General features: G+C 41.5%; 4 protein-coding genes across 5 annotated transcripts in view; 3 read left to right on the top strand and 1 right to left on the bottom strand.

The window, feature by feature from the left end:
- The window catches only part of LOC118403936 (PTB domain-containing engulfment adapter protein 1-like), a 16837-nt gene extending 9811 nt beyond the window's left edge, over positions 1 to 7026 (top strand). Inside the window, exons 7-12 of one of the 2 annotated variants that reach the window (XM_035802816.1) lie at positions 69 to 185; positions 534 to 635; positions 857 to 1067; positions 1672 to 1781; positions 2376 to 2393; positions 3293 to 7026. In XM_035802816.1, the coding sequence (XP_035658709.1) occupies positions 69 to 185; positions 534 to 635; positions 857 to 1067; positions 1672 to 1781; positions 2376 to 2393; positions 3293 to 3379 (645 nt within the window). In that variant the 3' untranslated portion in view covers positions 3380 to 7026. The remainder of the gene's footprint in view (positions 1 to 68; positions 186 to 533; positions 636 to 856; positions 1068 to 1671; positions 1782 to 2375; positions 2394 to 3292) is intronic. The other variant, XM_035802817.1, reaches the window with a different exon arrangement.
- An 898-nt stretch (positions 7027 to 7924) lies between these two features.
- On the top strand, positions 7925 to 11524 carry LOC118403544. Its single transcript, XM_035802277.1, has 8 exons — positions 7925 to 8073; positions 8610 to 8843; positions 9219 to 9288; positions 9321 to 9415; positions 10081 to 10293; positions 10619 to 10702; positions 11024 to 11178; positions 11389 to 11524. The coding sequence occupies exons 1-8, from the start codon at positions 8025 to 8027 to the stop codon at positions 11401 to 11403; spliced, it is 915 nt and encodes a 304-aa protein (XP_035658170.1). The 5' UTR covers positions 7925 to 8024; the 3' UTR covers positions 11404 to 11524.
- On the bottom strand, positions 11187 to 18686 carry LOC118403126 (protein arginine N-methyltransferase 1-like). Its single transcript, XM_035801618.1, has 10 exons — positions 18626 to 18686; positions 17102 to 17251; positions 16621 to 16776; positions 15847 to 15910; positions 15151 to 15290; positions 14583 to 14670; positions 14083 to 14198; positions 13623 to 13764; positions 13126 to 13238; positions 11187 to 12036 (listed from the first exon to the last, which is right to left on the bottom strand). The coding sequence occupies exons 2-10, from the start codon at positions 17201 to 17203 to the stop codon at positions 11914 to 11916; spliced, it is 1044 nt and encodes a 347-aa protein (XP_035657511.1). The 5' UTR covers positions 17204 to 17251; positions 18626 to 18686; the 3' UTR covers positions 11187 to 11913.
- A 726-nt stretch (positions 18687 to 19412) lies between these two features.
- Positions 19413 to 27960, top strand: part of LOC118403128 (protein CREG1-like) — a 13787-nt gene continuing 5239 nt past the window's right edge. The window contains exon 1 of the mRNA XM_035801621.1: positions 19413 to 19702. Within this exon, the coding sequence (XP_035657514.1) occupies positions 19518 to 19702 (185 nt within the window). The 5' untranslated portion in view covers positions 19413 to 19517. The remainder of the gene's footprint in view (positions 19703 to 27960) is intronic.

Below are 27960 nucleotides of genomic sequence, written 5' to 3'. Positions count from 1 at the left end.
TAAAACTGGTCATTGATCAGACTGACAAAGCATGGTCTGAGCCAGATTGCTGTTTTGTTGTATCTAGGGCTGAAGAGATCACCCTGACAATCGGACAGTCTTTTGACCTGGCCTACAAGAGGTTTATTGAGACCAGTGGGAAAGACTTGGAACTCAGGAAACAGTTCCTGGCACTGCAGAAAAAGGTCAGAAAATCTATAACTAGACTGTATGTTTATATAGTAAGGTTCTTTATGCACAACCAGGGAGTACTTACTTCCAACGTTTCGATGTCTATCAGACACCATCATCATGGTAGAATAACTGGAAACTACTTCTTGCTGCTACTTATAGCCGATGTAGTTGGCGCTGCAGCGGCAAGAATGTCGTCCCAAAGGTGGCTCAGCTTGTATCCCCCCTCGTATGTATGTTGTTTTGTATAGGGCTTTTGATACTATTATGTCAGTGTACTGATGACTGGATCATAAATGGACCAAAATTCAGAATCTTATAGTGTTTAACTGACTGTTTTTTAAATTTTAATTACTTTTCAGTTAAAGGAAAAAGAAGCAGAAAATGAACAACTGAGGAAAAGAATATCCAGTTTAGAGGCACAACTCAGGAAGACCTCTACTTCTGCAACGACCACTGTACATGTGAGTTTTAATTAACATCCTTTATGTTTTCGTTTTGGACTCTTAAAGCAATTTCATCATTGTTATATCTATCTAAAATACTTTAAATGTTTTGTTATCACCTGAATACACCGGTCAGTCCTGTGTTTTCGTTGAATGTTTAACTAAGATAATATGATACAAGAAAGTGGTATTATAGAAGTTTTATTCCATGATCTTGATCAACATATTTTTCCTTGCAGAACAATATGGTCCAACTCCCCCCACCCCAGCCGGTTTCTAGAACCCCGGTCCCACTCCCCCCTCCTCAAAACCCCCCTCAGACCCTCCAGTTCAAGCAGACAGACTCCTTCGATATGGAGCCCTTCTCGCCAACCAATGGCAACGCAATGTCACCAACGGCAGTAAACGGGGCAGCTTTTGTTTCACCTACCAAACCAACGTCTGCTGCAAGTAAGTTCAAGTCTTGTAGTTTCAGACTTGCAGAATGTCAATTCTCACTCTCAATCATTTTTTTGTCAATGCCACAAGGGTGGATGCCTATTTAGACTTAATAGTCTTGAGCATATGATCACCTCCATGAAATATTCATGGGAGTTATGTTTTACCCTGTGTTTGTGTGTCTGTGTGTCAACAAGATGACTTCATACTTGGTGTGTTGGTAGGGTGTGATGAAAGCTGGAAATGATTACATTTTGGGCCACCTAGCACCTTCCCTAGATACTGCAGCGCAACTTCTGGTTTGTTATCTTGTGTTCTGAACATGCTATGGTCACGATTTTTGGGTGTTAGATAGCTCTTGTGCTCAGGAAGAATGAGCTCAATAAGTTTGAGCCCCCTAGTGGCTAGTTTAGGAAAAGCAGGGCCACTTTTGTCAAAAATTTCTGAAGATACAACTCAAGAAGGAAAAAATGGATTTTAATGATTTTTTTATGTAGGTACCTTATTCAGTTTATAACATACCAGTAATCAATCTTTTACGCCAATTTGCTTTGAAAATAGTATTGTAACAGATTGTGTAGCAGATTTTAATGATGTTGATGATTATAACTTTCAGGTCGAGACGTTTTTGGCCAGGAACCTTTTGATGCCATCATTTCATCTGGAGGCTCGCAGGATTATGACAAGGCCATGGGGAATATTGACTCACAGTTGGCAGATCTACAGGTATGTATACAATAATATGTGTCTTTTCCCATGTAGTTTTATACTTGGACATTTGTCTCTTTGGCATCCTTTATTGGTTTTCCCTACTTTGGTCTCATCCCTTTTCTCATCCATTTGAGTGCATTCTCCCTTTGTCTTTGTTCTGTAGTCATATTCTATGTTTTAAATTCCATATTTTCCGTAAAGTCATGACCCCCAGCATTACACCAAAGTTCTCTATACAGAAAAATATCAATTTTTTGAATTGATTTTCTCATAGTTTTGCATTCAAGTTTTTAGGTACTGTAATTCACTCTGTCTTCTCGGTACCAAACTTTCACAGTCTGAGAAAATTTAACTTGTTCTCGGAACTAAATGTTCACTGTCGCAGCAAGTGCACATACAAAAGGTCTGTGAATTATTTTTTATCAGTAATGATAAGTTCATGTTACAGTCGTCTCCGTGAAAACCGTGAACATAACAGTACATTGAAAAAATCAGGAATTACAGTAATACTATATTTAAAGTTATGTTGGGGGCCATGCGCATACTGCTAGTACTTAACTGCTTTTCAGTGTTCTTTTCTTTTCCTTCTGTTTTGTGTGTTTCTTGTAGGAGCAAAGTGAACAGAAGGTATGGCCTGAACAATGTGTACAATGTCGAATTAATGTTAAATGCTACCTGCTTTTCCTTGTATTACAAACCATGTTAACGTTCCCCCCTTCTGCTTTGTGTTGTTTTTGATATTGTATATTTCAATATATTTAACTTCCCAAAGGCACTTTCGTTGAATACAGAGCCATACAATGAGGTATAAATTTGGTAAGAAATTTACATGCTATTTCTGTACACAAAGTAAAGCACTACCCAATAAGCTTTCAACCAATCCTCTGATTTCTCTCAATTTGATTTAACCCCAAGCCTACGTCACTTGACCTTAGAAGTGTAATGTCAGCAGCAGGTCAAAGGTAGTTGGTATCGGCCCCCGTCTCTGTTGTGGGATCATGGTCAATGGGTTCTAATGTAGATGGCCTCTTTCACTACACCCCAAGCAAGGAAATAATCCTGTTAATTGTCAAGAATTCTGACCTTGTCAAAAGAATTTCATCTTTTCGTATTTTACCCATTTCTGATTTTACACTTCTGTTCAGAACAAAGTGAGGTTGGCTTTGGGTCAAATCAATTTGAGGAGGCCAGGAAACTGGTTGTAAGCGCTTTGCTTTATTTATGGATATAGCGTGTTAACTTCCTACAATGTACAATGTAGCTTACCATCACAGATGAATTTTCATAGTTAAGAACATGAGAAAGACATTATGCGGCACTACCGGGTAACATTGACATTGTTTTCCTAAATTTCTTCTGATACAGTTAACCATCACATATGAACTTTCATACAAACATGAAAAGACATTATGTGGCTCTAACAGTAATATTGTTGTTTTTCCTAAATTTCTTCCAATGCAGTTAACCATCACGTATGAACTTTCATACGAACATGAAAAAGACATTGATCTTGTTTTTCCTTACAGGAAGGGTTTGGGGCTGGCTTGACCATCAGCAGTGGACAGTTCTCCCTGGACATGTTTGACCCCTTGAGTGAGCAGAGTCAAGCCTAAAATTCTCATTTTTGTACCAAAGTTTGCCTCAGAATTCTAATCTAACATGTAGTAGGCAGAAAAAAGGCTTGATAATTAGCATACTTTTGATAATCTTTGGCTAAGGACTGAAGTGAGTTTTATACAATGTATCAAATGGATGCTTATGCATACAAACTCCTCTAGGCTAGCTGTGATACTGTTGAAACAACATTATCAGGTTATAAAATGATAGTAGCATTTTTTTAAGGAAATTGGGATACAATCATAGACATGTACAAATGTATACTGTATACTGTAGAAAGGCTCACCATCTAATGGGTAGGCAAAATACATATCTGCACCTAACTATAGAATTTGACAGCTCCAGAAATAGTCAGACTTCATTGATTTTCAGTTAGAATTCAAAATGTAAGCTATAATATCTTACATTATGATTTGTAAAAAATGTACATATTAAGTACAAAATTAATGTTTTAATAGAACCCATATCCCTGCCCCAACAACCCAGCTAGTTAGAGGCACAGGTACTAAAAGTTCTGTGAAAAAATACTAGATATAAACGCATTTTTTTATAAATAAGTAAGTTATATATAAATACTTTTTGAGAAAAATGCAAGATTACAAAATTTGGGACATTGTTTTTGGTAGAACTAGAAAGATACATCATTTTGTAATGATTTAGGAACAAAACCAAACAAACATTAAAGCCTATGGTAGTACTAGTTACAATTACCGTTGAATCATGGACAGGGACATAATTAAAAATGGTAGTCTTTATTGTTTTGTAGGATCACTTGAAAGCACTATGGCCTAAATTGAGAGAGCATTTTCAAATCCAAATTAGCTATGATCAGTTAGCACACAGTCCAAAACACAGTACCACATTTAGTAATGTTTTGTATTGGCAGAATGACAAAGAAACTCACATATTTAATGACACAGATCTTTGGAGCTTATACCTAATAGCAGTCATGATAACTTTGCAAATGAAGATATGATTGTGCCTTCATTTTCTAGTCAGTTTATTCTACAGTGTATAGATATGGCACATTTTTTCATCAAAACACCAATCTTTTGAAGTTTTGTGAATTCTAGATACCTAAAGTAGTTGAAATCATGCAGTGGCAAGATTCCTTTTTTCGGCCCCAGAAAAGACTAACTAAAGTACTGTGTGCGTGTAAAATCCAAATGATAGCACAGGTATTATGCTTTGTAAAAAGAATTGAGTACCAATTTTGACACTACAGTTCTTGTGGAATGTAGATTAGTAAGGTAACTCTGTGTTTAAGATTGTTGCATGCAATCTAATTAAAAAAACTCTACTTCTACACTACAATCTGAGATTGCTCAGATTTTTGTGATGAAGGAAACAATTATATTTTAATATATATCGACTCAAGTATCCCATTACAATCATGTACAACGTAAATCAAATTTGATGTATAACCTGTTAACCATTGGTTATTGGTAGTTTCCAAACAACAATCAAGTCAAATTTGAGTGACAATAAGTGAACGGATATTCTTCTCTACAACACTCAGCCAAAGGTTGAATATACCTTAATGACATTAATCAGTCATTATATTACTTTAAGGTATATTTCAGACAAAGCATTATTAATAGGAATACAATTCATGCTGACATGTTTATGAATGTTAGACATCCAGGTAAACAATATTTTAAGGTAATTCCATCTCTACAAATAAAATAATATTGAATGAATATAGAATTAGAAGATTTACTTCTGGAAGTTTCAAGTGACATCCATCACTCTTCTTCAGCATCATTAGAATGAACTGGCAGAACACATCAATACAAGTACATCTAAATGGAAAAAAAACGGTTGAACATGTCATAGTCACTCATGATGATTGTATGCAAATGCCACTCATGTAAATCATGTTTAGGAAGTTCCTATGGTTAGACAATGTCATACATGTATTAACTGTTGTTATCCTCCATGTATTGGATAGTTCTAAAATCTATGTGAGGTATTTTGAGTTTTTATGATGGTGATGTTATGTTAAGTTTTTCAGCCAATTGTGTATGAAGGGAAAGACAATGTTTTCTGTGAAGTTAAGATGGTTTTTAGTTTGTTGATAAGAGACAGTTTTTGTGACAGCATTTACTTGTGCACTCTTGTTTGTAAGTGTTAATACTATGATTATTGCACTTTCTGTGAATGCTTTAAGGGTCACAGTTTCTCTTCACCACAAGGTACTTGTTGCCAACTACATGTACATGTATTGACTGTCTATGATTTCATTAGTTGAATAATCACACCATTTAGCCTGGGTACCATCTGGAAAGTAGTTCACTACTATGTACAGTCACTTCTTGCTCTGACATTCATTATACAGTCAAACCTGTCTATAGCGGCCAATCAAGGGACTGGAGAAGTGATGGCCACTATAGACAGGTGGCCACTATAGAGAATGTGTTGATCAATTGACCACGAGCAAGTTACACATGGTTTCAGTTCCCACTAATCTTTCTCACCAAGTAACATTGTCTCGAAAACTCTCGATTGGTAAATTTACTGACAAAGACTTGCATTTTAACGCTCACGGCATGCACACCTTCTACTGCCGTCAAAATGACCCTGTTGGGAATTCCAAATCCTTGCAAACTACGATTTCAAACTCGGCGCAGGCTGACATATGGCCGCCGTACGGTTGCAATAGGCAGTGTTTCTGTATCGACGGGACCGGAAATCGTGTGGCCGTGGCCGCGTTGGACAGGTGGCCGCTAAGCCTATTTCTTAATCATTACGAATCCAAGGGACCGACAAAAAGTGGCCACTATGGCCAGGTGGCTGCTATGCAAAGGTGGCCGCTAATACAGGTTTGACTGTACACTATATATACTGTTGCTTCTCTGCTGTTCTGTCTGGGATCTTTGACCACCTTAGCATCTGGAATCATCCAAATTTTGGATGAGGTTGCTGATTGGTCCCTACATATGAGCGAATTACAAAATGGCTTCAAGTGTTTGTTTAAACTAGCGTTCCAACATGCGACACCCTCCGTCCACTTGCAGGGGGGCCTGTTGTCATTGAACGAGTGCTCTAGAATCCATTTGATATTCCTTGATTCGCGCATTACTGACGTAACCACCAAAAGGTTTGAATGTGCAGGTCTCCAGACGGGTAGCAGATGCAAACATAGGAGAGAAGTACTACCCAGAAGGTACCCAGGCTACATACCATTGGTATTTACTGTAAAGTTTCACAGTTATTGAAGTTGAAGTGACGTAGAACACCATAAGAACATGCATCGTTGATGACACAGATACAGATACAACAGCAAAGTCAATTGTCTTACAAAATTCAGCTTTAGCTCTTTTTTACCTTTTAATCTCCAACACCATTAACTTCATAATTGAATCTACCTTTTGGTGCAAGCCAAGCCCCGAATTTAGTCTATAAGAAAGGTAGGTTATTAGTATAATGTAATAAAATGTATGTCTTTTTATGTAATTCACAAGGAAAATGCCATTTCATGTTGCTTTTGTCTCAAGGCATATTATGTAAATCACTTGCAGAATAACTAAAACTGAATTTTATGCATACTAACTTGTTGCTTAATATATTCTGTACTCTACTTATGTTTTCTTATTTTTGACATGATTTTCAATGTTGGAAATATACTTGGTGATGGTTTGAAGATGTTTTGTTGTTTATTGTATCAAATATTTTTAGTAGCATACCGTAACGGATCGACTTGAAGTAAATCCAACTTCTCACTTATATATTAGGGAAATATTCTAATACCAATCGATCCTTTATTAATAGAAGCGATCAGAGAAGTGCCCTTGGGCTAAAACACAATGGACACAGATGTACAAGGTCTTTGTAAAAGGTTTGGAAATGGTCAGTTTACAATGACAACTCAACACATCATGCCCAGTGCAATTTGAAATGTTTAGAAAAACATACATTGGGTGATGATGAAATTTCTGTCCCAACCTTATTTTTGCTTTGCACCCAGTCTGTTGTTTTCATCACTATTCTGTATATCTCTTGTTAGATAGGGCTAACCCTGGGTAAGTTTTATTAAAAGGGTGTTGTCAAGAACAGCTTTTGTTTTGTTCAAGCCCACTTTGCTTTGTCAATGGGAAAGAAATTGAATTACTAGTAACCATATAAAAGATAAGAAAATGCATTCCATCCATATTACATTATCAGTAGGTATATATATTATCTGCCCTAATCTCCTGGGCAATTAGCTTGCACATTTGTGAGCTGACCAGTGGTGCAGAAAAAGTGTGGTATGAAAAATGTGTGGTTCTATTTTATGCAAATGAGTTCATAGTACCACACTTTTCTGCACTATAGGGATATAAACAGTACTAGAAAGGCTCTGATTGGCTGAAGGGTAATAGCCATGTTCTAAAAAACATACCACATTTCTTCTCCATTTCGTGTAAAATGTTTTGACCACGTGTATTACAAGAACGCTTCAACACCCCCACAAACAAATGGACCAGTCCTGGGAATTACCATGACCCAAACTATATACATAGAAAGAGGAACTTCCGGTTTCTTAGGCTATAGATACCTCTAGTACATGTGGTATATAGCAGATAGCAGGGATAGGAGTATTGTGTTTCAACGTCTACACTTAAGACTTTCAGAAGATTCAAATCGTTGTCTTTAAAGACAATGCGCAGTGTGGTAGTGAGTGTTTTTCTTGGCCACATAGTCTTAACAGGTACGTACTCACTTCTAATGCATCTACTTCGTAATACTACTTGTAAACTCAAACTACTTGTAGTATATTTTTTACTTCCTTGTGCAGTTTCGTATGTGAAGGTGGGACTGTGTTGATGCTTGCCTAGCTTAAGTTAAGACTGAAACTAGAAAAACGTCACAAAAATCATCCAGACTTTAAGAACAAGCAAGCGTACTGTAAGTGTAAACAAAGGAAGAACGCTTGATCTTGTAAGGTGTGCAATACCGAACACCGACCAACTTAAAAGAGGCTCTTTTTGCAAGGCCATCTTCATTGCACAGTTTCGTATGTGAAAGTGAAACTGCGGTGCTTGATACTTGTCTGGCATAAAGACTGAAACTAGTGTGCGTAAAGAAAGAGGTCACAAAATCCTTGTCAGAACGAGCAAGTATACTGTGAAAGTGTAAACAAAGGAAGAACGCTTGGTCTTGTAAGGTGTGCAATACCGACCGACTTTAAGACACTCTTTTGTAAGATCATGACTTAAGCAATAACATGGAGTATTTTTCCTATAGCGGGTGCGGTAAACATGACGAAACCGTGCAACGACATCCAAGTGGAGACCAGTAAGGAGAGTGTTGTGGTGACCTGGCCGTTACCTGTGTTTAACGTGACGTCAGGAGGTGTCACCGGCCGGTGTGACCGCGACCCGGGCGACCGGTTCTTCTGGGGGACGGTCTGGGTCCGATGTTGGGCTGAGGACCTCAACGGAAATACTACGGAATGCCTCTTTACCGTGACCGTAAGGCGTACGTATCGCATAAGGAAAAGTTTTAGACCGAAATAAGCGTAAATAAGTACGTATGCGTACTTTCACATTTTTGAAAAAACAAAGTTAAGGAAGTTAGATTTGTAATCTACTGTAACGGTATTGAACCGTGTTTTTCCAACACAATGCATGTAAGAAAACTGACCTTGAATAGATTTTCGAAAGAATAGAACAATTGTTTGATACATCGCTTCTAGGACGTTGCTGTACTCAGACCACGTGAGCCAATGAGCAGTAGTACAAAAGTTGCAGAAAATTTATAGCATCCCCCGTGTCTATTGATTGATTATTACCTTCGCAACGCTTTCAAGTCCACATTGTATTCTATCTTTTTGTTTAAATTCAAAATCTGCAGCGTCTAAATGCCCAATGTGGAACCCTCCCCAAAACGGTGCGCTAGCCTGTGAGAGGTGGTTGTTCGGCCAGTTTGCATGTTTTCGGTAACAAAAAATTCAAGGTCCAATCCCACCTGCCCAACTGTACATCTGTGTGCCTCGGGCTTGTGGACGACGACTTCTACCAAAACTTCAGTAAGATGGCGGGACTGTTTAGGTAAATCGCTTGCTATTATCAGTGGAAAATGAAAAACATTTTATTTGTGAATATCCCAGATTCGATGCCGAAAGAAACAGACTGTTCGAAAGAGTGTCCGAAATCACACCAAGCTTTCCATTGTTAAAAAAACCACAAAAGATACTTTTCCTACTTCGATAATCTAATCAATCTATTATAGAATACATGGGACACTTCCTTTTCAACTGTTTTCAAATAAGTCAAACCTCGCAATAGTAACGTAGGTTTGGTACCCTATTCTGTACCGTATGTACATTCAACCACTTAATATCAGTTCGAATTTTAATTATTTACCTGTATTTAAACCACATTCAATCATTTTATGTATTCAATTTTTGTTCAGTTGCAATTATCCCCATGGGCATGAATTTGCAATAAAACATTATTATATTATCAAGGAGGTTAACCTCCTTGCTATTGTGATAGTTTTACTACGGGCCCCATGAAAACGGGTAGGGGGGATGTATTTCTTTGCTTGTCTGTCTTTAAAAGTTATTACATCCGCAGCTATATTGCATAGTGGCAGCATGTAAGGTGGAAGTGGTGTAAAAGGATACTTGAAGAATTGGAAGCATTTTTTGACTCCAATAGTGAGTATGACTGATGGCTACACCCACACAGTACTTTCATATTTATCTTCTCAGAACTGCGGAGTTACATAACGCACCACAAAGGGCTAAGACAGCAATATTTTGCTGACGATCTCTTGACACAAGAAGAAAATGCCACAAAATCCGTACAGCAAAATTTCGTGGACGTGTTTGAAGGGACTGCCTTCGGAGAACAGGGTGGATGCGTCGACAACAGTCAATGTAGACCCGAAAACGTGGCTGTGTTTTGGGGTGATGCTGTCGAAGGTAGGATGTTTCACTACGAGCGCATTTGCAGACCATTTCTGATGTTGAAATAAATCTAGTAAGTATAGAATTAAGGGTTAATGACCCGCCCCGAGGTGTATATGATGTCATAGCGCCTGGGCCATTGCTATAACCACTAAAAAAACACCGAGTGAGCGAAGCAAATTCTGACCAATCAGAAGGAGCGATACACATCGGGCTGGCCGGAATCTATGTGTTAGGGCGTCATAACCAACATGGAACGGGGCCTTCTGATTGGTACGCGGCGCCTGGCTATATGATAATGATAGATCTTCAATGTTCTTGTTTCTTCTTTGTTTTGCAGTGACCCCTCCCCCGCCTACTACTAGTTTCCTCACCTCTACACTCATGATGATACAGGACAATACGACACACATTACCGAAACAGGTATTTATTTCTTGTGTCATCTAATATCAACTTGCAAACTGACACCTAGTTTGTTTGTTTGCTATCTCTTCAAAGAATCCAGGGAAAGATATAAAGACAAGGAGGAAAATGAAATACAATCTGGTAATTTGTGCTAAATTGATTGTTAACATCGTATTTTTCCGTTTTCATGTATCAATTAAATTTTGATGTTTTTCAAGTGCTTGTGGCTATTTTCAGTATCTTCTCACTATCTCACAAGCCCTTTAGACATTTTGCACTTCAACGTTGTGCTTGTGTAGTTACAGCTATTCTTTTCTTCTTTTCTTTGTTTAAACCCAGGACCTGTACGATTGACGACACAGAGCATAGTCGCGCTAGCAGTCGGAGGTTTGGCATGTCTACTGCTTACATTTGGAGTCTACCGTTTCTCCAAATACTGTCGTAGAAAACGGAGAAGAACACCCGAAGCAAGACCAACTGGACAAGAATTAAAGGTACATCTCTTGATGAGTTTATTGATTACTTATTCTAAATTTAGCTACAGCGTTACAGTGCCAGTATTGTAATGTTCAGCTCTTATGTGTCTATGAAGGGAATAACATCACACTGTGAACTGATAGTAGAAATAGAAAATGAATTAAAGAGACATGCTGATTTAAATTATGTCAAAAATAATTACTGTTTTATTTTGTTTTGTTTTCCAGGTTATGTTGTCATAGGGTCATAAATGGATGTCGACGTGAACTTTGATGGAGAAATAGATATTATACTCGTTGGCATTGTTTGTTGGAAATCTGGATACTTTGCATACATGTAAACGGTATGCTTAATACAGTGTAGCCTTCCTGACAAGTATGTTATAATTCATTACATGTAGATACTTAAATCTTGTAAAGCTACGGTACAGTGCCACCAATTGCAAACTCTTATGTTAAAAAATAGAGAAACCTGATTGGTGTTCAGCTATAATCGATTTATTGCATATACCGATGAATGAATGCAGCCACCTTGCGAATCACATATCATTACATATTATTTTATCGAAGAATCTGCCGTTTGATTGGCGGTTGGAGCTACTCGTCAGTAGTGTACATGAGATGTGAACCGTTTGATTGGCGGTTGGAGCTACTCGTCAGTGGTGTACATGAGATGTGAACCGTTTGATTGGCGGTCGGAGCTACTCGTCAGTGGTGTACATGAGATGTGAACCGTTTGATTGGCGGTTGGAGCTACTCGTCAGTGGTGTACATGACATGTGAACCGTTGGGAGACACCGGGCAGTAGTGATAGTACGCCTTGGTCAGGGACGTCTCCTTGTAGTCAATCTTCAGCTGGAACTCCAAGTCCCACTCCTGTTTTAGACATGAAGAATAGATATTCGTTGAGAAGAGATATCCGCCAACTTATGATGTATAAATCAATCAAGTTTGCATCAACCCAAAAGCATCCCAATACATCGACTATCATCACACCACAATGAGAGAACTGATAAAAGACATGCGTTTTCACGTCAATTTTAGAAAAAAGATACTGTTGTCATTTGTATTTGCACTGCGGTTGTTAGATTTTCTAGATACTCAAAGTATGCAAAAAGCTATCTAATTCCTGGATGTCTTTACTGGAAGATGCTGTGATGCTGTGAAAATGAACTGTAATTTGTCTTCGTAACTAAATTTTATTCATCTATAAACGTGTGTGCGGCTCATGTATTTTCCATTCTCCTGTGCATATGATGCCTAGACTAGAGTCTCGACCTCGCCCCAGTACCCAGTACACCTTTCTCACGCGGCGGCCATGATAGCTCGAAGACGAGGTCAATGAGGCAAACAGACAAAACTTATTTCTAAAATCAGGTCCCATTTAGTTTTCCCCCAAACCACACAAATTTTCATGATATAAGATAGAATAATAAATATTACAAGTAGTGTTATGCACCTAAAGATGTAGCAATTTAGTAGACTGATCCCATAGTCCCTGAGATGCAAAATAAAAACATAACAATGCATATTTTTGATGGATTTGCAGCCATTCACTTATTGGTCGCTTTCTTAATGGCAGGCTATGGTCGCTTTCTTAATGGCAGGCTATTATGGTTGAACTGCTAATCTTTTGTTTGCCGCATTGAGCTCGTTTTAGATGTATCATGGCCGCCGCGTGAGAAAGGTGTATATACCGTGTTGGAGTGACTACTGCACTGGGCTGAGGTTTCCGCTTTTGTGGGCGTGGCCTCCAACGACCTGCCAGTCAATCACAGAATCATTAAATGTTTTCGTTAGGTATAACCCATCCTCTGATCGCTGACAGCTGGTTTGAGGCCACGCCCACAAAAATGGAAACCTCCTTCTGGTTTAATAGAGCTTGTTGTATGCGAGGCTTAACACAGAAGAATGCTCTTTTCAAGGCAACGAAAACCATCAAATGAAAGTGTGACATGTCCTTACCCCGTGTGGCTTCACTGAGAAGGTCCCTTGAATCGTGTCCCCTTCTTTAACGTCCAGTACTTCTTCCAGGTGAAAGGCAAGCTGTCCCCAGTGAGTGGATGCAGCCTCTGGACCTGATCAAAGTTTAAAAAAAATATGAGTTATTATTTGGTAAAACTATCAGTATTCGTATTGTTTACATTTAGTAGCTACAACAATCAAGAACACACTTTCAATAACACAAAACCGACCAGCCCAAAAGATGGCTGTGGGTTCCCTTCCCCGATTGCTCAGAACACGTGACCATGCGTGTGACGTCAGCGATTGGTCAAAGGCAGTTTGAAGTCACGTGCACGTGTTCTGGGCAATCGGACCCTGAGGAAGACTAGAGTGTTGTTCAATTCTGTCAAGGAGGTCCTTGATTCTGTCCACACTTTGTTGGAATGAATCTAAACCGTAATGATGAGATGATCTCCAATGTTGGTATGATACAGATGTTATTACAAAGTTGAAAGTACCCGTGGACAGCCTGTCGGAGTTGTTGAACTGAATGTCGAAGTAGATGGCAAGGGAGTGGATCTTGTCGTTCTTCTTGCACATGAGAGTGAAGGGCGTGGAGAAGAAGAGGTCACCAGCAGCACAGGTCGACCAGTCATATTCCTGAGAAAGAATGCAGTAAAAATATTACTAATCCGTGTCTCCACTTTGAAATCATTTTGCGCGTATTACACACGTGCCTTGGCCGAATCTCATCATTCTCGCAAATGATTTCTATATGAGCTACTATTGATGTGGAAGATATGTATCAAAGAAGGTTCCTGATCGGCTTTACTCCAAATAAACCAAATAGGCATTTCCCTGATTGGCTGACAGCTCTAAATAGTTGCGGGAGAACTCGAATCTTCTTTCACAGAAGCAAATCATGACATTTCCGGGAATGCAATATGACAATATCCGGGAACACAGACTGTAACTCACCTTAAGAAGCGCGGGTTCGGTGACGATCTGTCTCTCCTTTAGAGGCACGTGCCAGGCGTAGGACTTGGCGTGCGTCCCCATCTCCGAGAAATCAAACCCGTAGACGTCATTCCAATCTGCAATACATTGCAATGATTTCATCGTTATAGACACAGTCGTAAGTTACTAGTAGTCGAAACGCTGTTTAAATCCTTAGACATTATAGGCAAAACAGAAACAGTCTTAAGAAACACTGTTTAAATCCATAGACGTCAATCAGATTGTTTGTTTACTGCGTCACTGTTTTGTTACTTTCTCTTTATCCTTTTATAATATAGATATTGCGTAATATGTAAAAGTTTAACTAAGAAGACGTCAAAATATACAAAAAGTAAGAAAATTCGTTCTTTATCTTTGAAATTTGTTGCGTGCAGTGCACGTGAGAGTGCACCTTAAGACGAATAATAGCACTAAACTATCAGATATTGAAGAAAGTTGAAGTTTGATGAAGAGTAACGTACATCCGATGTGTCTGTCATGTAACTTTTTAGCCTCCACACCGCAGATATAGAGGTTGTTCTTGTCGGGAAGAAGGAGACCACCTGGTTTCTACAATACAAAAAAGGAAAACGTTAAAAATCATTAGTAAACTGTAACGCATACCGCTTTCTTTTTTCCAGTACAGTCTAGAGAAACTCCCAAAGACATCTTAATCTCTATGTTGAATCCTTTGAATCTTATACAGCTTGAGAGATCAAGTATTGTTTACTTTGATGTCTAACCTTCATCGACGTACCCAGATAACCTTTTGACATAAATTGCATTGTACATAGTATGTTGGTAGTTTCAAATCATTGTATAATTGGTTGCAAACGCAATGTTCATGGTCTATTTACTACACTTATAACTTATTCCGAAAGTGCCTGGTATTACATAGTCATAGCTTTGCTCTTAGCCTATAGTACTACAACTTATTCCGAAAGTCCCTGGTATTACACATGGTCACCAAATAGCTGCCATAACTGGTTTCCTACAAGTATGGTAACTACCATTCAACTAGCCAGGAAACGAACGAAGAAATAAACTCACCAGAAACCTGTTTCTTGCATCGAGAAGCGAACGTATGCCGGTTTCGTGGATCAGACCTACGCCCATGATTTCACTGATGATGATATCCACTTTCTCCTCCAGTTCTAAGTCATCCAGTTTTCCCTTCACTATGGTAATCACTAGATAAAGAGTATTTTTCAGTATCAAACTCAAGTATAACATAAGTAGCTTCATTATGTTCTTTTAATATAACCAGGGGGAGTACAATCTCAGTCACGTTTGTGACTGCATTCTCAGTACCACAACGCCACCTAGCGTTAGCAAGTAGCAATCCATTGCGACCCGATGGAGATTCAATGTTTCTCATTGTTTGTATCAGACTGACTACGCTGGCTATCATAGGAAGAAAAATTTGCCAGGGGAGTATTGCTACCAGAGAAGTTGATCGGCAGCGCAGGAGGAGAAACATGAACCTGAGCGTGGACTACTGTCTCCCATGGACAGTTTCTCGATTTTTTGCCGAATTCTACGATCCCCGCACCCCCGTAGGAAGGCCTATATTTCTTGTGCAAGCTGACATGTCTTACGTATTTGCATCAATGTTTCCAATCATTCAAAATACAGATGAACCACGTATGGACTTCTCTCTGGCCTTCCTGATATTAAAATTTTACCTAACATATACACTACGTTACTATCTTTATAAAAGCTCTGCTATAGAAGGGAATCACCTACCGTTCTCGAGTCCGTTATCTTTCACGATGTCCACTGCTTGGTCCGCCACCGCGCTTGGCTCAACCTGTTTAAGACATATGAATGCAAGTTTAGACATAGCCATTCAATTACTTGGAGACACCAATGCAGATAAACACTTGGGAGTATATGTTGGCGACCGTTTCTAATTCATCTTCCGACTTAAATGTTCGGTTTGACATATCGTTATAGATTTAACCGTGTACCATCTTTGTGGAATAATATTCCTTTGTATACAATATATGGAACATGTGTGGTATCTTAGGTGCATATAGTTGTCTCGAAAGTTAGAAGGAAAGAAAACTAGTAAACATTACAATATGAAGTGAAAAATTCTGATTGCTTAAACTTTTGATTCTTATATAACATTAACAACAATAGTTTTGTAAAATGACAGCAAAATTATTAGCAAAATTTCAATCTCAATCTTCCTTTATTCGATGTAGTGTTGGTGCATTCTGAATGAACCTTTCCACACTAGTTACTAGTACCACGCACGCGCGGGTGACAGTAACTCTTGGTAATATTTCAAAGTGGAAGGCCCCAGAAAATCAACATTCCGCCATTTTGCAGTCGCCATTACGTTCCGGACATTGTTACACAAATCGAAACAATGGTAGAGACGTCAGACTGTTGACGTCTGAGGGCCTTCAACTTTGACATATTACCCAGAGTTCCTTTCACCCGCGCGTGCGTGGTAACTAGTGTGAAAAGGCTTATAGCGTTGACTTTGCAACAACAAAGGTACACACTTACCCCAATGACTTTCCTCGCCCCAGCCTCAGCGGCAAATAATGACATCATACCCAGACCACACGAGATGTCCAAGACAACTTTTCCCTCAAACAGGTCCTTGTTCTTGAGGATGGTGTTCTTGTAGAAGTCGGTGCGAACCTTATCGTCCAACAGACCCTGGAAAACACAGGAATGGTGTGTTGTAATCACATTGATACTTATATTTAAAATCCGTTAATGGTACATAGGGTGGCGCATCTCAATCTCTGCATTAGCCTTGGGCCACACAGTTAAAGGTGGTACATGTATCTCACCGCACTAGCGTCAAGCTTGCGTCACTGCGGGGACAACCCCACATCAAAAGTATCAATCATATGCATCAGGCACTAACTGTCCTAGCCTAGATTGTGCAATATAGGCGTTGCCCCAAACTTTACCCCCAAGGCTTCATACATGTATAACCTGTATGGTATAACTATTGTGTGTACATGTAAAAACCTACTTGATGAAGATCCGGGCGAGCGTAGGCACTGATTCCGTCTTCTTTGAAAATCTTCTCGTGGTTCCCATTGGTCAGGGCGTCGTTACCGTTAACCTTCACCATGATGACGTAGTCTGGTACTTTCGGGATGCGAAGAAACTGTGCAAAACTCTACAACACGAATGTTATAACAATGTCAGTAATTAGTTTATTGCAAATACATGCCATATGCTACTTGTATAGCACGAATAACAATAAAATGATAAATACAAGCGGGCCCAAACATACAACAATTACTCTCAGTCCCAAGATCTATCTACCACTCACACACACACACAAACGCTACGAAAAACATAACCTTCTAGCAAAGGGGATAACTATATTAAGAACTATAGCTAGTTCTCATTCGTAGCTTGGGAAAATGACAGCTCAGAGACGACGGTATTCTACCGGTTTCGACTTTAATATGTCTTTCTCAAGAAAAAGAACTAGCTAGTTCGTTTGATTTACTACACTCTAAATATACATCATTTTGTTTGGTTTGACTTCTTTCTTAGAGGCAGCGAAATACTCATTTGCTCACTTCTTCTATAATGCGTGGACTCCTTTATTTTAGCAGTAGAATCGTTTTCTTATGGTCAGGATTGTAGAAAAGTAAGAGCGTATTTTGGACGCATTTGGCGAGTAAATGTTTTTTATGTAAGACTACCTCAAGATGGAAGAAATGTTTATCGTAATAGACTATCTTAGAATGGATGAAAAGGGGTGCAAAATTAATTGGTATTGTCTACTGATAAACACCACGTAAGACAATCATAAGGCAATGGATTACTTGGCATGTTAGACAAACGTTAAGACAACTTGTAAAGTTTGCATGGGCAATTGCATGACTCATCTACAATGTATCACCAAAAAAGGCTAAAACCTAGAAAATAATATTTCTATCTGTACTGATGTACAGTAGAGATGGGACGAAATGTCTACCAAAGCATTAGAAAGCTGTATATGTCAGAACACCACATAAGGTCGCATAATCCAACGTTGTTAAATCCATATAACAAAGGATAACAATACAGAAGAATTTGGAGTTTTTCAGAACTTACTTTGAAAAAAAAGATGATTCATAGTTACATAAGTGTGTCTAATATACAGCATAACGCCACTCGTTGTTGTCATCAAATATGTCATATACTCTGGATCCATACCAACATCACATTGTAACTTTATTGCGCAACAATTGTACAAAGCATGGCGTCTATAGCTACTGATACATAAATACAGTTCTATAAGGCTAATCTACTAGCTTAATACAAGAATGCATAGTATGGGATGGAAATCATTGGAGGGATTTCTAGCGTCTATATATATAGGGCGACAACCATATCAATAACGCTCCATAAACTAGTGTTTGCATGTGGGACGAATATGTCAAAAGTGACCAGTCAAGCATGTACGACATTTACATATAATATAATCATTAGATTCAATACGGATAAGAGTTTGGGTCTGAATCTATAATCTTTATATAGTAGGAACAGGACTTACCTCCACTTGCCTTGTCGTACGAAAGAAGTGTGTAGACGGTATATAGACGGTATATAAATGTGGCCTTATATATAGATTTATCAGACAAGTGGTATAACCTGTTACACTACTTTCGTCAATCAGAATATAACTCGTGATCAAAATGTGTCAACCAATCAGAGTGCAATCCGGTAAAAAGTTGTTGCAAAGATCATTCGCGTAAATATTCATTTATGGACAATATTTTTTAATTTCTGGGCCAAAATCTTGCATAGTGTACCTGTACAATGGAAGAATTGACCAAAGTGGTATTGCTATTAGGCATCTTCTGACAAACTGTTATATTATATGCCTGTTTGTAAAAAAACAAAAAACAAAGACAAGTGATACGATTCGATCCAAGCTTGGATCCATCTAATTTTGGACCAATAAGAAACGCTTTATTCGAGCACTTTCTGTTGTCTCGCTGTTAAAAAGTAATTCAATAAAAAAAATACATTAACCTACAAAACATACATCAAAACATGCATTAACATATATTCACACTTTGAGTATACTAGTAACAATAAGGCTTTTAAGAAAGGACAATCGCTCTACATGCCAAAATTTATTACAGAGAAGTTTATATCGTGTCGTCCTATTTCACTTTACGATTTTTCAAGGAATTCTATTACTAGTATGGTATGGCATTAGAGATGGTTGCTGCAATGCCTCCTGTTGATTTGTTTGGGAACTGTTGTTGGGCATGAAAATATAGGTCATTCTCATCCTTCGGTTCACCGGAAGTTACTCAAAACAGCTTCCGGGTCAATGCCATGTACTGCCTGCGCAATCACTATTTCTTGTTTTCAGCATCTGCGCTAACAGTTCCGTTAGATTTTATTTGTTGTCAGGCGAGCATCAAAACGGCATCATGTTCACCGTGGTCCTAACGGCGATGTTGAGCGGGTTGGTAGCGGGGTCCACACCGCCTCCTCACGGCGACTACGCCGCCACGGCTCGCTACGTGGTTCACAACAACGACTGGGGCAGTCTGGCTTCCATATCGACACACCAACCCATGAAGGGGAAACCTTTCACTAACGTTTTCTCCGTAAGGTACAAAAGAACTTCCGTGTTTTATAGATATTATTTTATGATTGTGTGGCATATAGATTGGTCTTGACCTAGCTACTGGGAACCACTACTCTAAGAACCAACCCCTGTACTGGGGAAGTACTCTACTACACTCAGATCAAGGACCAAATCTATCTAGTGGTAGGATTCAGGCTTGTATATTTCTCTCACGCACACCATAAACCAAGGCCCAAACATGAGGGTTCACGTTTACATTCCTTTTATTCTGACGCTTGTACGGTGGTTACAAATAGTCTCACATAAGAGAATGCACAGTACACATCAATGCAAGAATCACATCGCAATACAATGCAAAGCACACCTCAATAGTAAATAGTTTCTAAGTATCCCAGGGACCCCCCGAAACCTCAATTTGGACTGTCTAACCGCACATCATTAAGAACCGCCAAGGGCTCACAGCAAAACACTAAGTGCTCACCACAATTTGCCGCTCGAGGTACAAGTCATGTCGTCGCGCCGCTCAAAGACCCGTCGGAAGCCCGAGAAACCCGACCGCCGACCGGCCGCCCCTCAAGGAGGTCGAGATCGGTTGTTCACAGTCGAAGTCCGAATACCAAAAGCCAAAGATACCCGGGTTTCTTGGGTATATCAAGAGAAACTTTCCATCAGAGAGAGATTTTACATAATGCCAAACGGAAACAGCGATTGGTTAGAAGAGCGGCGCCCACGTGGCTTGTTGACAGGTTGACGTCACAGAGACGCGCTACCACCCTAACAGTGTGCGGCAGTCACAGGGAAGATACAATAGTCAATGACGGGGAAGGGCTCTAATAAGGGGTGATTCAGCATTAAGAGTATAGGGCTCTAGTTATCCTCACTACACCATCCCCCCCTACGGCGATGATGCGTCCCTGCATCATAAAAGGTAACACCAGCAATATAAGGAATGCAGTAGATAATATAACAATAAGTACAATTAGTATAAAGATATAAGGATATGTTGTACAAAGCAACGGGGTAGGAAAACAGAGTGAACAGTACGTAAAGTGGGCGGACCCCAATGTATGTCATGTGACCAGTAGCTAATTACAGAAATCAGTACAGGTAGCAACACAAGTACATAATCTGCGAACGTCAGTAGAATACAGAACATTGGCGGATAGTTGAAAAATAAACGCAGTGAGCGGTCCCCACTGGTTGTACAACTGTCAAGTTAATGAGGTTAAGAAAAAAAACTTAACTAGAACAAATGGGAGCTTATTAATTAAACAGGGAACAGAAAGTTCACAGGTGCCTAGTTTACTACGTTGGAACAGAAAATAGGAGCTTATTAACTAAACAGTGAACAAAAAGTCCACAGGGAACTAGTTACCTACGTTGGAACGGACTACAGAAACACCTCCCTAGCGGAGACCAAGGTTAAAGCCAGGAGGCAAATGACCTTGACCTACATATTTACAATGTGGGTGGCAGATGTTGGAAACCACAAACATTTTGGAAAAAAAACGTTACCGAAACCATAATGTCGGTCGTTAAAAGGAGAAAAAGTAGTTTGTTTTGGCTTTTTAAGCGCATTTCAGGGTATCCAAAAGGAGATCGAAAACGATGTGAATAGTTGTTCGGAATACAGCGGTTTGGAGAGATTAAGAAAGAATTTGGAGTGTCGTTAACCACTTTTCTTCATAGCCGAAAAGGAAAATAGAGACCAATGGCACATCAGAACATAAAAAGAGACAAAGTGCATGACAAATGGTACATAGAACATACAAAAATGCATTGAGTGTTGTGACCAGGACCACAGGGTGTGCAATGGGAAGTCGGCAATGGTTTAAACCGACCTGAGACTCAGGCACACGGGACTGGGACACCAGAAAGTCACCAGGGAAGAGCAAGCACGGAGGAGGGCGAACTCAGCAATCTATCACTGACTCTGTGTGAGAACTCTGACCTTACATCCTACCTCTTCTTTGAAACGCCACAAAGATGCGAAAAGGAGGCCGGACTGACCAAACAGAAAAGGTATCTACATATTTACAACATAGGAAAGTTTGACAATTGACAACAATTTGATAATAAACATAATAATAGAAAAGAAAGGGGTCGAGCCACTCAGACCCATAAAAACTTAAACAAGGCAGTGTTCAACTTGACCCTTGAAGCGCGACTTCACAGGGAACCGCTGAACCACTAACCACCTAAAAAGTGACTTATACAGAGCGGGGGGAACACCCCTCTGCCTGTCACCCGGGAACTAAAAATGCTCTTAGTTTAACAACCTAATAACCTTGTTGGGACCGCCCAGGTAAACCGGCTTCGCGCACTCGAAACAGGGGAAGGCCTTTATGGGAGAGGAGGAACCAAGAATCATCGAACTGCAGAAACCTCTGTCACTCACAAACCGTAACCGTCTACTCAGATCGTTCGTTAGCACAAGGGAGGTCAAGACAGGACCCGTGCGCACGGGGGGTCAAGACCTGACACGTGCCTGTAGTCCACGAGGGTTTGGCGTTCACCATAGGCAGGAAACACACACAACAGGCAGGTGGTGGACGTCCGTTGGATATGTTGACTGTAAGCGGCGAGTTAGAAGTCACGATGGCGCACACGCAGATAGATGACGTCAGGTGGGCCGTGGCATTGTCGCTGTCAGGTACGGATGATAAAGCACAGTCTCACACACGCAGATGACAGAGTCTCTGTAGGAACGTCAGGATCGACGGGAGACTGAAGACTGGCACAAGCCGATGACGGCGTGGCGGAGCGAAGATGGTGACGCTCCCAGCATCGACGAGACGTGGCGACAGCATGATGTACGTGATGACAAAGTGACGGCACACGGCGTTGGAGAGGCCGTTGGCGGTACAGGTGTGATGACGACGTAGCGGAGGTTGGTATACGCACCTGTCGTCGCTGACACAGCCTGGTGACGTATGGCGTGGTGGAGTGACGTGGTGCGGTCGGCGTCGCAGTCGCAGTTCATGTGGCTTCCTCACGTCTGGATTGACGGAGGGTGACAATGTGATGCGGTACACTGGCGTAGTAACACTGGCGACGGTGTGGGTAGCCGGACGGGAAGACACACCTGTTGGTGGGCGTGGTGCAGACTCGGAGCTGAGTGTCCGGAAGACGTGACGTGATGACAAGAATCGCCGACTGTACTGTCCGAATCGAACGTGTGCTGGAGTAGGACGGCCATTAGAAAGTGAGTGACGTTGGTAACGCATCGGGTAGGCCCAGTGCTAACCCGGCGACCCCCGTTTGGGGCGGAGGGGCTCTAGTAAACCACAAGGTGAGCAGAATTAGACCCTCCTTCCATATTTTAACCCGGCGTGGAAGCGGCGACGCCACAGGCCCCCCAGACCTGCAATGTATTTGCTTTGCCCAGCCTCGACAAAGAACCCATATTTAAAGGGGCGTGGGTTTGTGACGCCCAAGGCTTCTACTCTAACATTTCATCATACATCCAAAATCTAAACTAGAAACAACAACACATCAAATCAATTACACAAGTATGGCACGATGCAAGGGAGGGGTAGGGTACGGACTACACCGTAAGTCACGATTGATGACCACCAAGCCAACCCAGAACCGGAGGCCAGCACAACACGGCGACAGAGGAGATGCCCAGCCGGTGTTCACCTGAAGAGAAATAAGCATTGCACGGGGTAGCGGCCACAGTCACAACAACAATACATGCATATAAACATAACCAATACGCATACAACAATAAAACACAACAGCTACAATAGAGCAGTGTCTCTGTCTTAAGAGTTCATAATGTCCAAATGAAGGTTGTTGAAACCACTTAGGGATGAACAGGATGCACGGTCGACCGGCTCAGGAAGGAACAGGACCGCCGCCAAGACGCTGAGGTCGACACGGACGCGATTGCGTAACAAGTTGCCGAAAGTGTGACACGTTCAAGAGTCCGACGTGGTCACTTCCGGGGTTGGTGGTCTGGTACAGAGGCATAGCGTAAGTCCGATGCCAGTACCATTACCGTGGGGAGCTCTGGAACACTCTGGTCCATCAACGCGAAAAGTTAGACACTCACAAACGTCCGGTGTGTCTATCTCTATATGTCGACAGCACAGTTTGGAGATGAAGTCGATGCAACATACATAAGTCCGTAGTTACACACCTACTGTCACTGGAACTGAGCCTACACAAGTCCGACAGCTCAGTCAGAGTCAGAATCATCACTAGCACTGCTGTCAAACGCGTCCGAGGGAAACACGAAGTCAGAGAGATATGCTGGAAGGTTGATGGACCGCGAAGGACGCGTCCGGCGATCCGTCGTCATGGCTGGGTCCGAGGCAGCTAGTAAGTCAGGATACGATGACGTCGGTGACGGGACAGGAGCCCCAGGGGATGGCGACTGGTCAGGATACGATGACGTCGCTGACGGGCCAGGAACCACAGGGGATGACTCCGCCGACTGGTCAGGATACGATGACATCGCTGACGTCCCCGGGCATGATGATGTTGCCCCGGGGCTCGGCGGAGACGTGGTGATCGGCGTCCCGTCGGGTGGTTGGGGTGTCGGTCCATCTCTGGCGGGGTCGGCGGGAGTTGATGCCGTTGTAGTGGCCTGGTTCTGTGCCTGTATAGTAAGAGGACGAGAAACAGAGGGACTTTGTCCCGGGTTACGGGCGTCCCCGGTCGGGACGGGCTGTTCCCTGGGTCGGGTCCGACGTTGACGTCTGCGTCTGGGGGGGAGAAAATCTGGATCTCCGACCTGGGGGATAAGGAGTTTTAAGTCCTCGAAATGGGCCGTCACCTCTTCTCGACGCCCTCTGTTATTCCTGAGCCTATAGGCAGAATCACCGATTCTGGCTACTACCGTGTAAGGCCCGGAATACTTTTTGCCCAGCTTTCTAACTAATCCCTTCTTAATAGAGTGTTTTAAGCGGAGCACTTGATCTCCGATTTCATAAGGTTTACCGTGAATTTTCTTATCATAGAGCTCCTTTTGACGTCCTTGTGCGGTTTTGGTATTTTGTTGGACCAAATAGAAAATTTCAGGGAACTACCACCAGGAGTGGCCAGGCCGTTGCCAGGCAACCCTGACGGGCAGACGGGGCAGGGTCTTGCTTGGTGCAGGGCACGTGGAGTTTGCGTGCCGTTGCCATAGAGACGCCGGATGGCCTTCGGATGGAAAATGTACAAGACAGGTAGGAGGGGCCTTGCACAAACATGTGGCTTACGCAATCGTTCAGGGACAACCTGGCCGGAAGGCGGCCATCTGCAGATTTTCTACGCTTCTCATCTAGGCCTGGGAAAGGTCAGACATGCACGTAGGAGAAAGTTAGAACAACACCCGGTAAATTCCTGACTACTGAAAAGAGAAACTGTCTTGAATATATGCTGGGCGCTCTCACCACCCAATTAGGATACAAAGAACTTACAAAAATTCAAAAAGACTCAAAGAAACTATTTTGACGAAAGCACACAATAAAAAGGGACTCGCACTGCACGAATTTGCTGACATTTTAGCCTCTAGGACTGGAGTAACATAACGGAACAAAAACACCGTACAAAATAATAAGGAACCGACGAAACAACCAACTGGACTCAAACATGACGAGAAATGATTGCAGATTGACAATTTACACGGGCAACTAACGAGGAAGTTTAAAAAACAGGAGGGGGTTGCTAACGTCTGATTCGGAAAAGCCAGCCCCACAGGGGACATGGGATTCCTTAGAACCTTCCAGAACGTTCTGCGTCTAAATCTCAAGGTTGGAAAGATAAAATTACAGATCAATGTCAATGCCCGGATGGGCGGGGTCATAGATCAGAAGGGTGGGAGGATGAGACGACAATGGTAGATTGATTCTTTTCCAGATGGTGATATTTTGAAAACGTGCGAAACAGGGCATTTTTGTGGTACTTAATGACAAGGATGACGACTCAATTACCGGTATAGTCAGTGACGCCGCCTAGGGACTACCAAAGACTGTGAGAACCCCTCGGAAAAGTCCGAGCAGGTGTCTGACATTAACGCGCCAATTTGTCATACATGAGTTAGCACGATAGCACAGCAAAACAATTTTCAAAATTCAAACTACATTGGCAAACGAGGCAGTGCAACAGGCCAGTATCAATTCGATCAAACAACAATACAATAAAATAAACTAAAACCACAGAACCAAAGTCATCCTGCAAAAAGTGACTTCGTACCGAAAAAAGTATAACAGGAAAACCTTCCGCTGGTCAAAACGCTTGATAAACAAAACACACACAGGAATCACAATTTTAACTCACGACTAACAAATTAACAGTTAAATTGGACAGGAGGAATCTGACCGGCTAAGATAACTGGACACACGACCAACGTAACGGTAGAGAAACTGCAGTTCAACTAACCAAAAGGAATTCGAAGGGATAAATTTATACTCTTTTGAAAATCCAACTAGGTGTATCGCTACAGAGCCACTAGGTGGGTCAAAAGTCTCAAATACACGGAAAGAAAAATCACTCACTGTCAGATCACAGATAGCCTACCGACCGTACCCAAGACTACAGTTAACCGAAAAAGGCACACTGTCAACACACACGAAACCCTCCCCACCACACAAGAACAGCAAAATATGCACCTGGGACGGGAGCTCAACTTTAAGGGTTAAAACCAGAAATAGGGAGAAAAACACACGGAAGGTGGAATGTGAAATCACGGCCAAACCTGACAGAACTAGGACACACACAAAAACACAACGACCACGTCGGAAAGTAAAACAAAGGTTAGGACTGTAGGAGGCCGTTACTACGGATCAAACTGGACGTTTTATATTCGTTACTGTGGCAAGAATAAGTCTAAGAACACGACAAGACAAGATTTAAGAAATGGAACGGGGAAAATACGAGATTGAGTAGAAATAAAGAACAAAACTTCTAACAGAACACAAGTTAAGTGTCGACTTGAGAAGGTGGTTAACGACTTGGTCAAAATCGAAGAAAAACTTAAATTCTCACAGAACTAAATTGTCTAACGTTAACGAGTAGACGTTTATAAAAGGGGGAATCAAGAAGGACAAGGAACCAGGAGTAAGATCCGATGACCCGGAGATGATTCTTCCCAAGACCCGGGTAGCAGGGCGGGGCCCCATCGATTGGAGTTGGCCGGCAGGAGGGGCCGAACTCAGGTGGCGACAGGGTGACATTGGCCACTCGGTGAACAATGATAAAATACGAAATCACCGTTCGAATTAGGAGCGACATCGTTATGAGGTCCTTAACTACGTTAGAAATCATTTGCGGAAAGCGGCAAGATACTTTTGAAACAAACAAGGACGAAAATGCGAATTTGGGAGGAAGAGGACAAGCCGGACTTACACAGGCTCTTTAGTCATGGTTGGAATCGATGAGTCGTAATTTAGAAAAACTGAGAAAACTAGAGTTTACCTGCGGATAAATCGTACGGGCGATAACCGACACGAGAGATAAAATAATAAAGGACAACGCTACGGGCTCCCGACAGAGAAGAGACTGAAATTGGGCTAGCGATGGCCACCAAAAGATGGAACGATCAGGGGGGCGGGACGGTCGGGCGGGTCGGGCCCTGGCAACCTAGGGTAACCGGCGGCGGAGGACTCAACAAGCCCCCGACGGGAGAACTACAACAATACACTACCTAAAAACCACCGTACAAGTCGGATAAGAACAAAGGAATGGGGTTCAATAAACGGTGTAGGGACCATTTGTGGCATATAGTTTGGTCTTGACCTAGCTACTGGGAACCACTACTCTAAGAACCAACCCCTGTACTGGGGAAGTACTCTACTACACTCAGATCAAGGACCGAATCTATCTAGTGGTAGGATTCAGGCTTGTATATTTCTCTCACGCACACCATAAACCAAGGCCCAAACATGAGGGTTCACGTTTACATTCCTTTTATTCTGACGCTTGTACGGTGGTTACAAATAGTCTCACATAAGAGAATGCACAGTACACATCAATGCAAGAATCACACTACAATACAATGCAAAGCACACCCCAATAGTAAATAGTTTCTAAGTATCCCAGGGACCCCCCGAAACCTCAATTTGGACTGTCTAACCGCACATCATTAAGAACCGCCAAGGGCTCACAGCAAAACACTAAGTGCTCACCACAATTTGCCGCTTGAGGTACAAGTCATGTTGTCGCGCCGCTCTTCTAACCAATCGCTGTTTCCGTTTGGCATTATGCAAAATCTCTCTCTGATGGAAAGTTTCTCTTTATATACCCAAGACACCCTGGTATCTTTGGCTTCTTGAATTCGGACTTCGACTGTG

This window comes from Branchiostoma floridae, chromosome 16, assembly GCF_000003815.2.
Source record: "Branchiostoma floridae strain S238N-H82 chromosome 16, Bfl_VNyyK, whole genome shotgun sequence".
NCBI lineage: Eukaryota > Metazoa > Chordata > Leptocardii > Amphioxiformes > Branchiostomatidae > Branchiostoma > Branchiostoma floridae.
The sequence above is the reverse complement of the archived record's forward strand: the minus strand, read 5'-3'. Positions and strand labels throughout refer to the sequence as shown.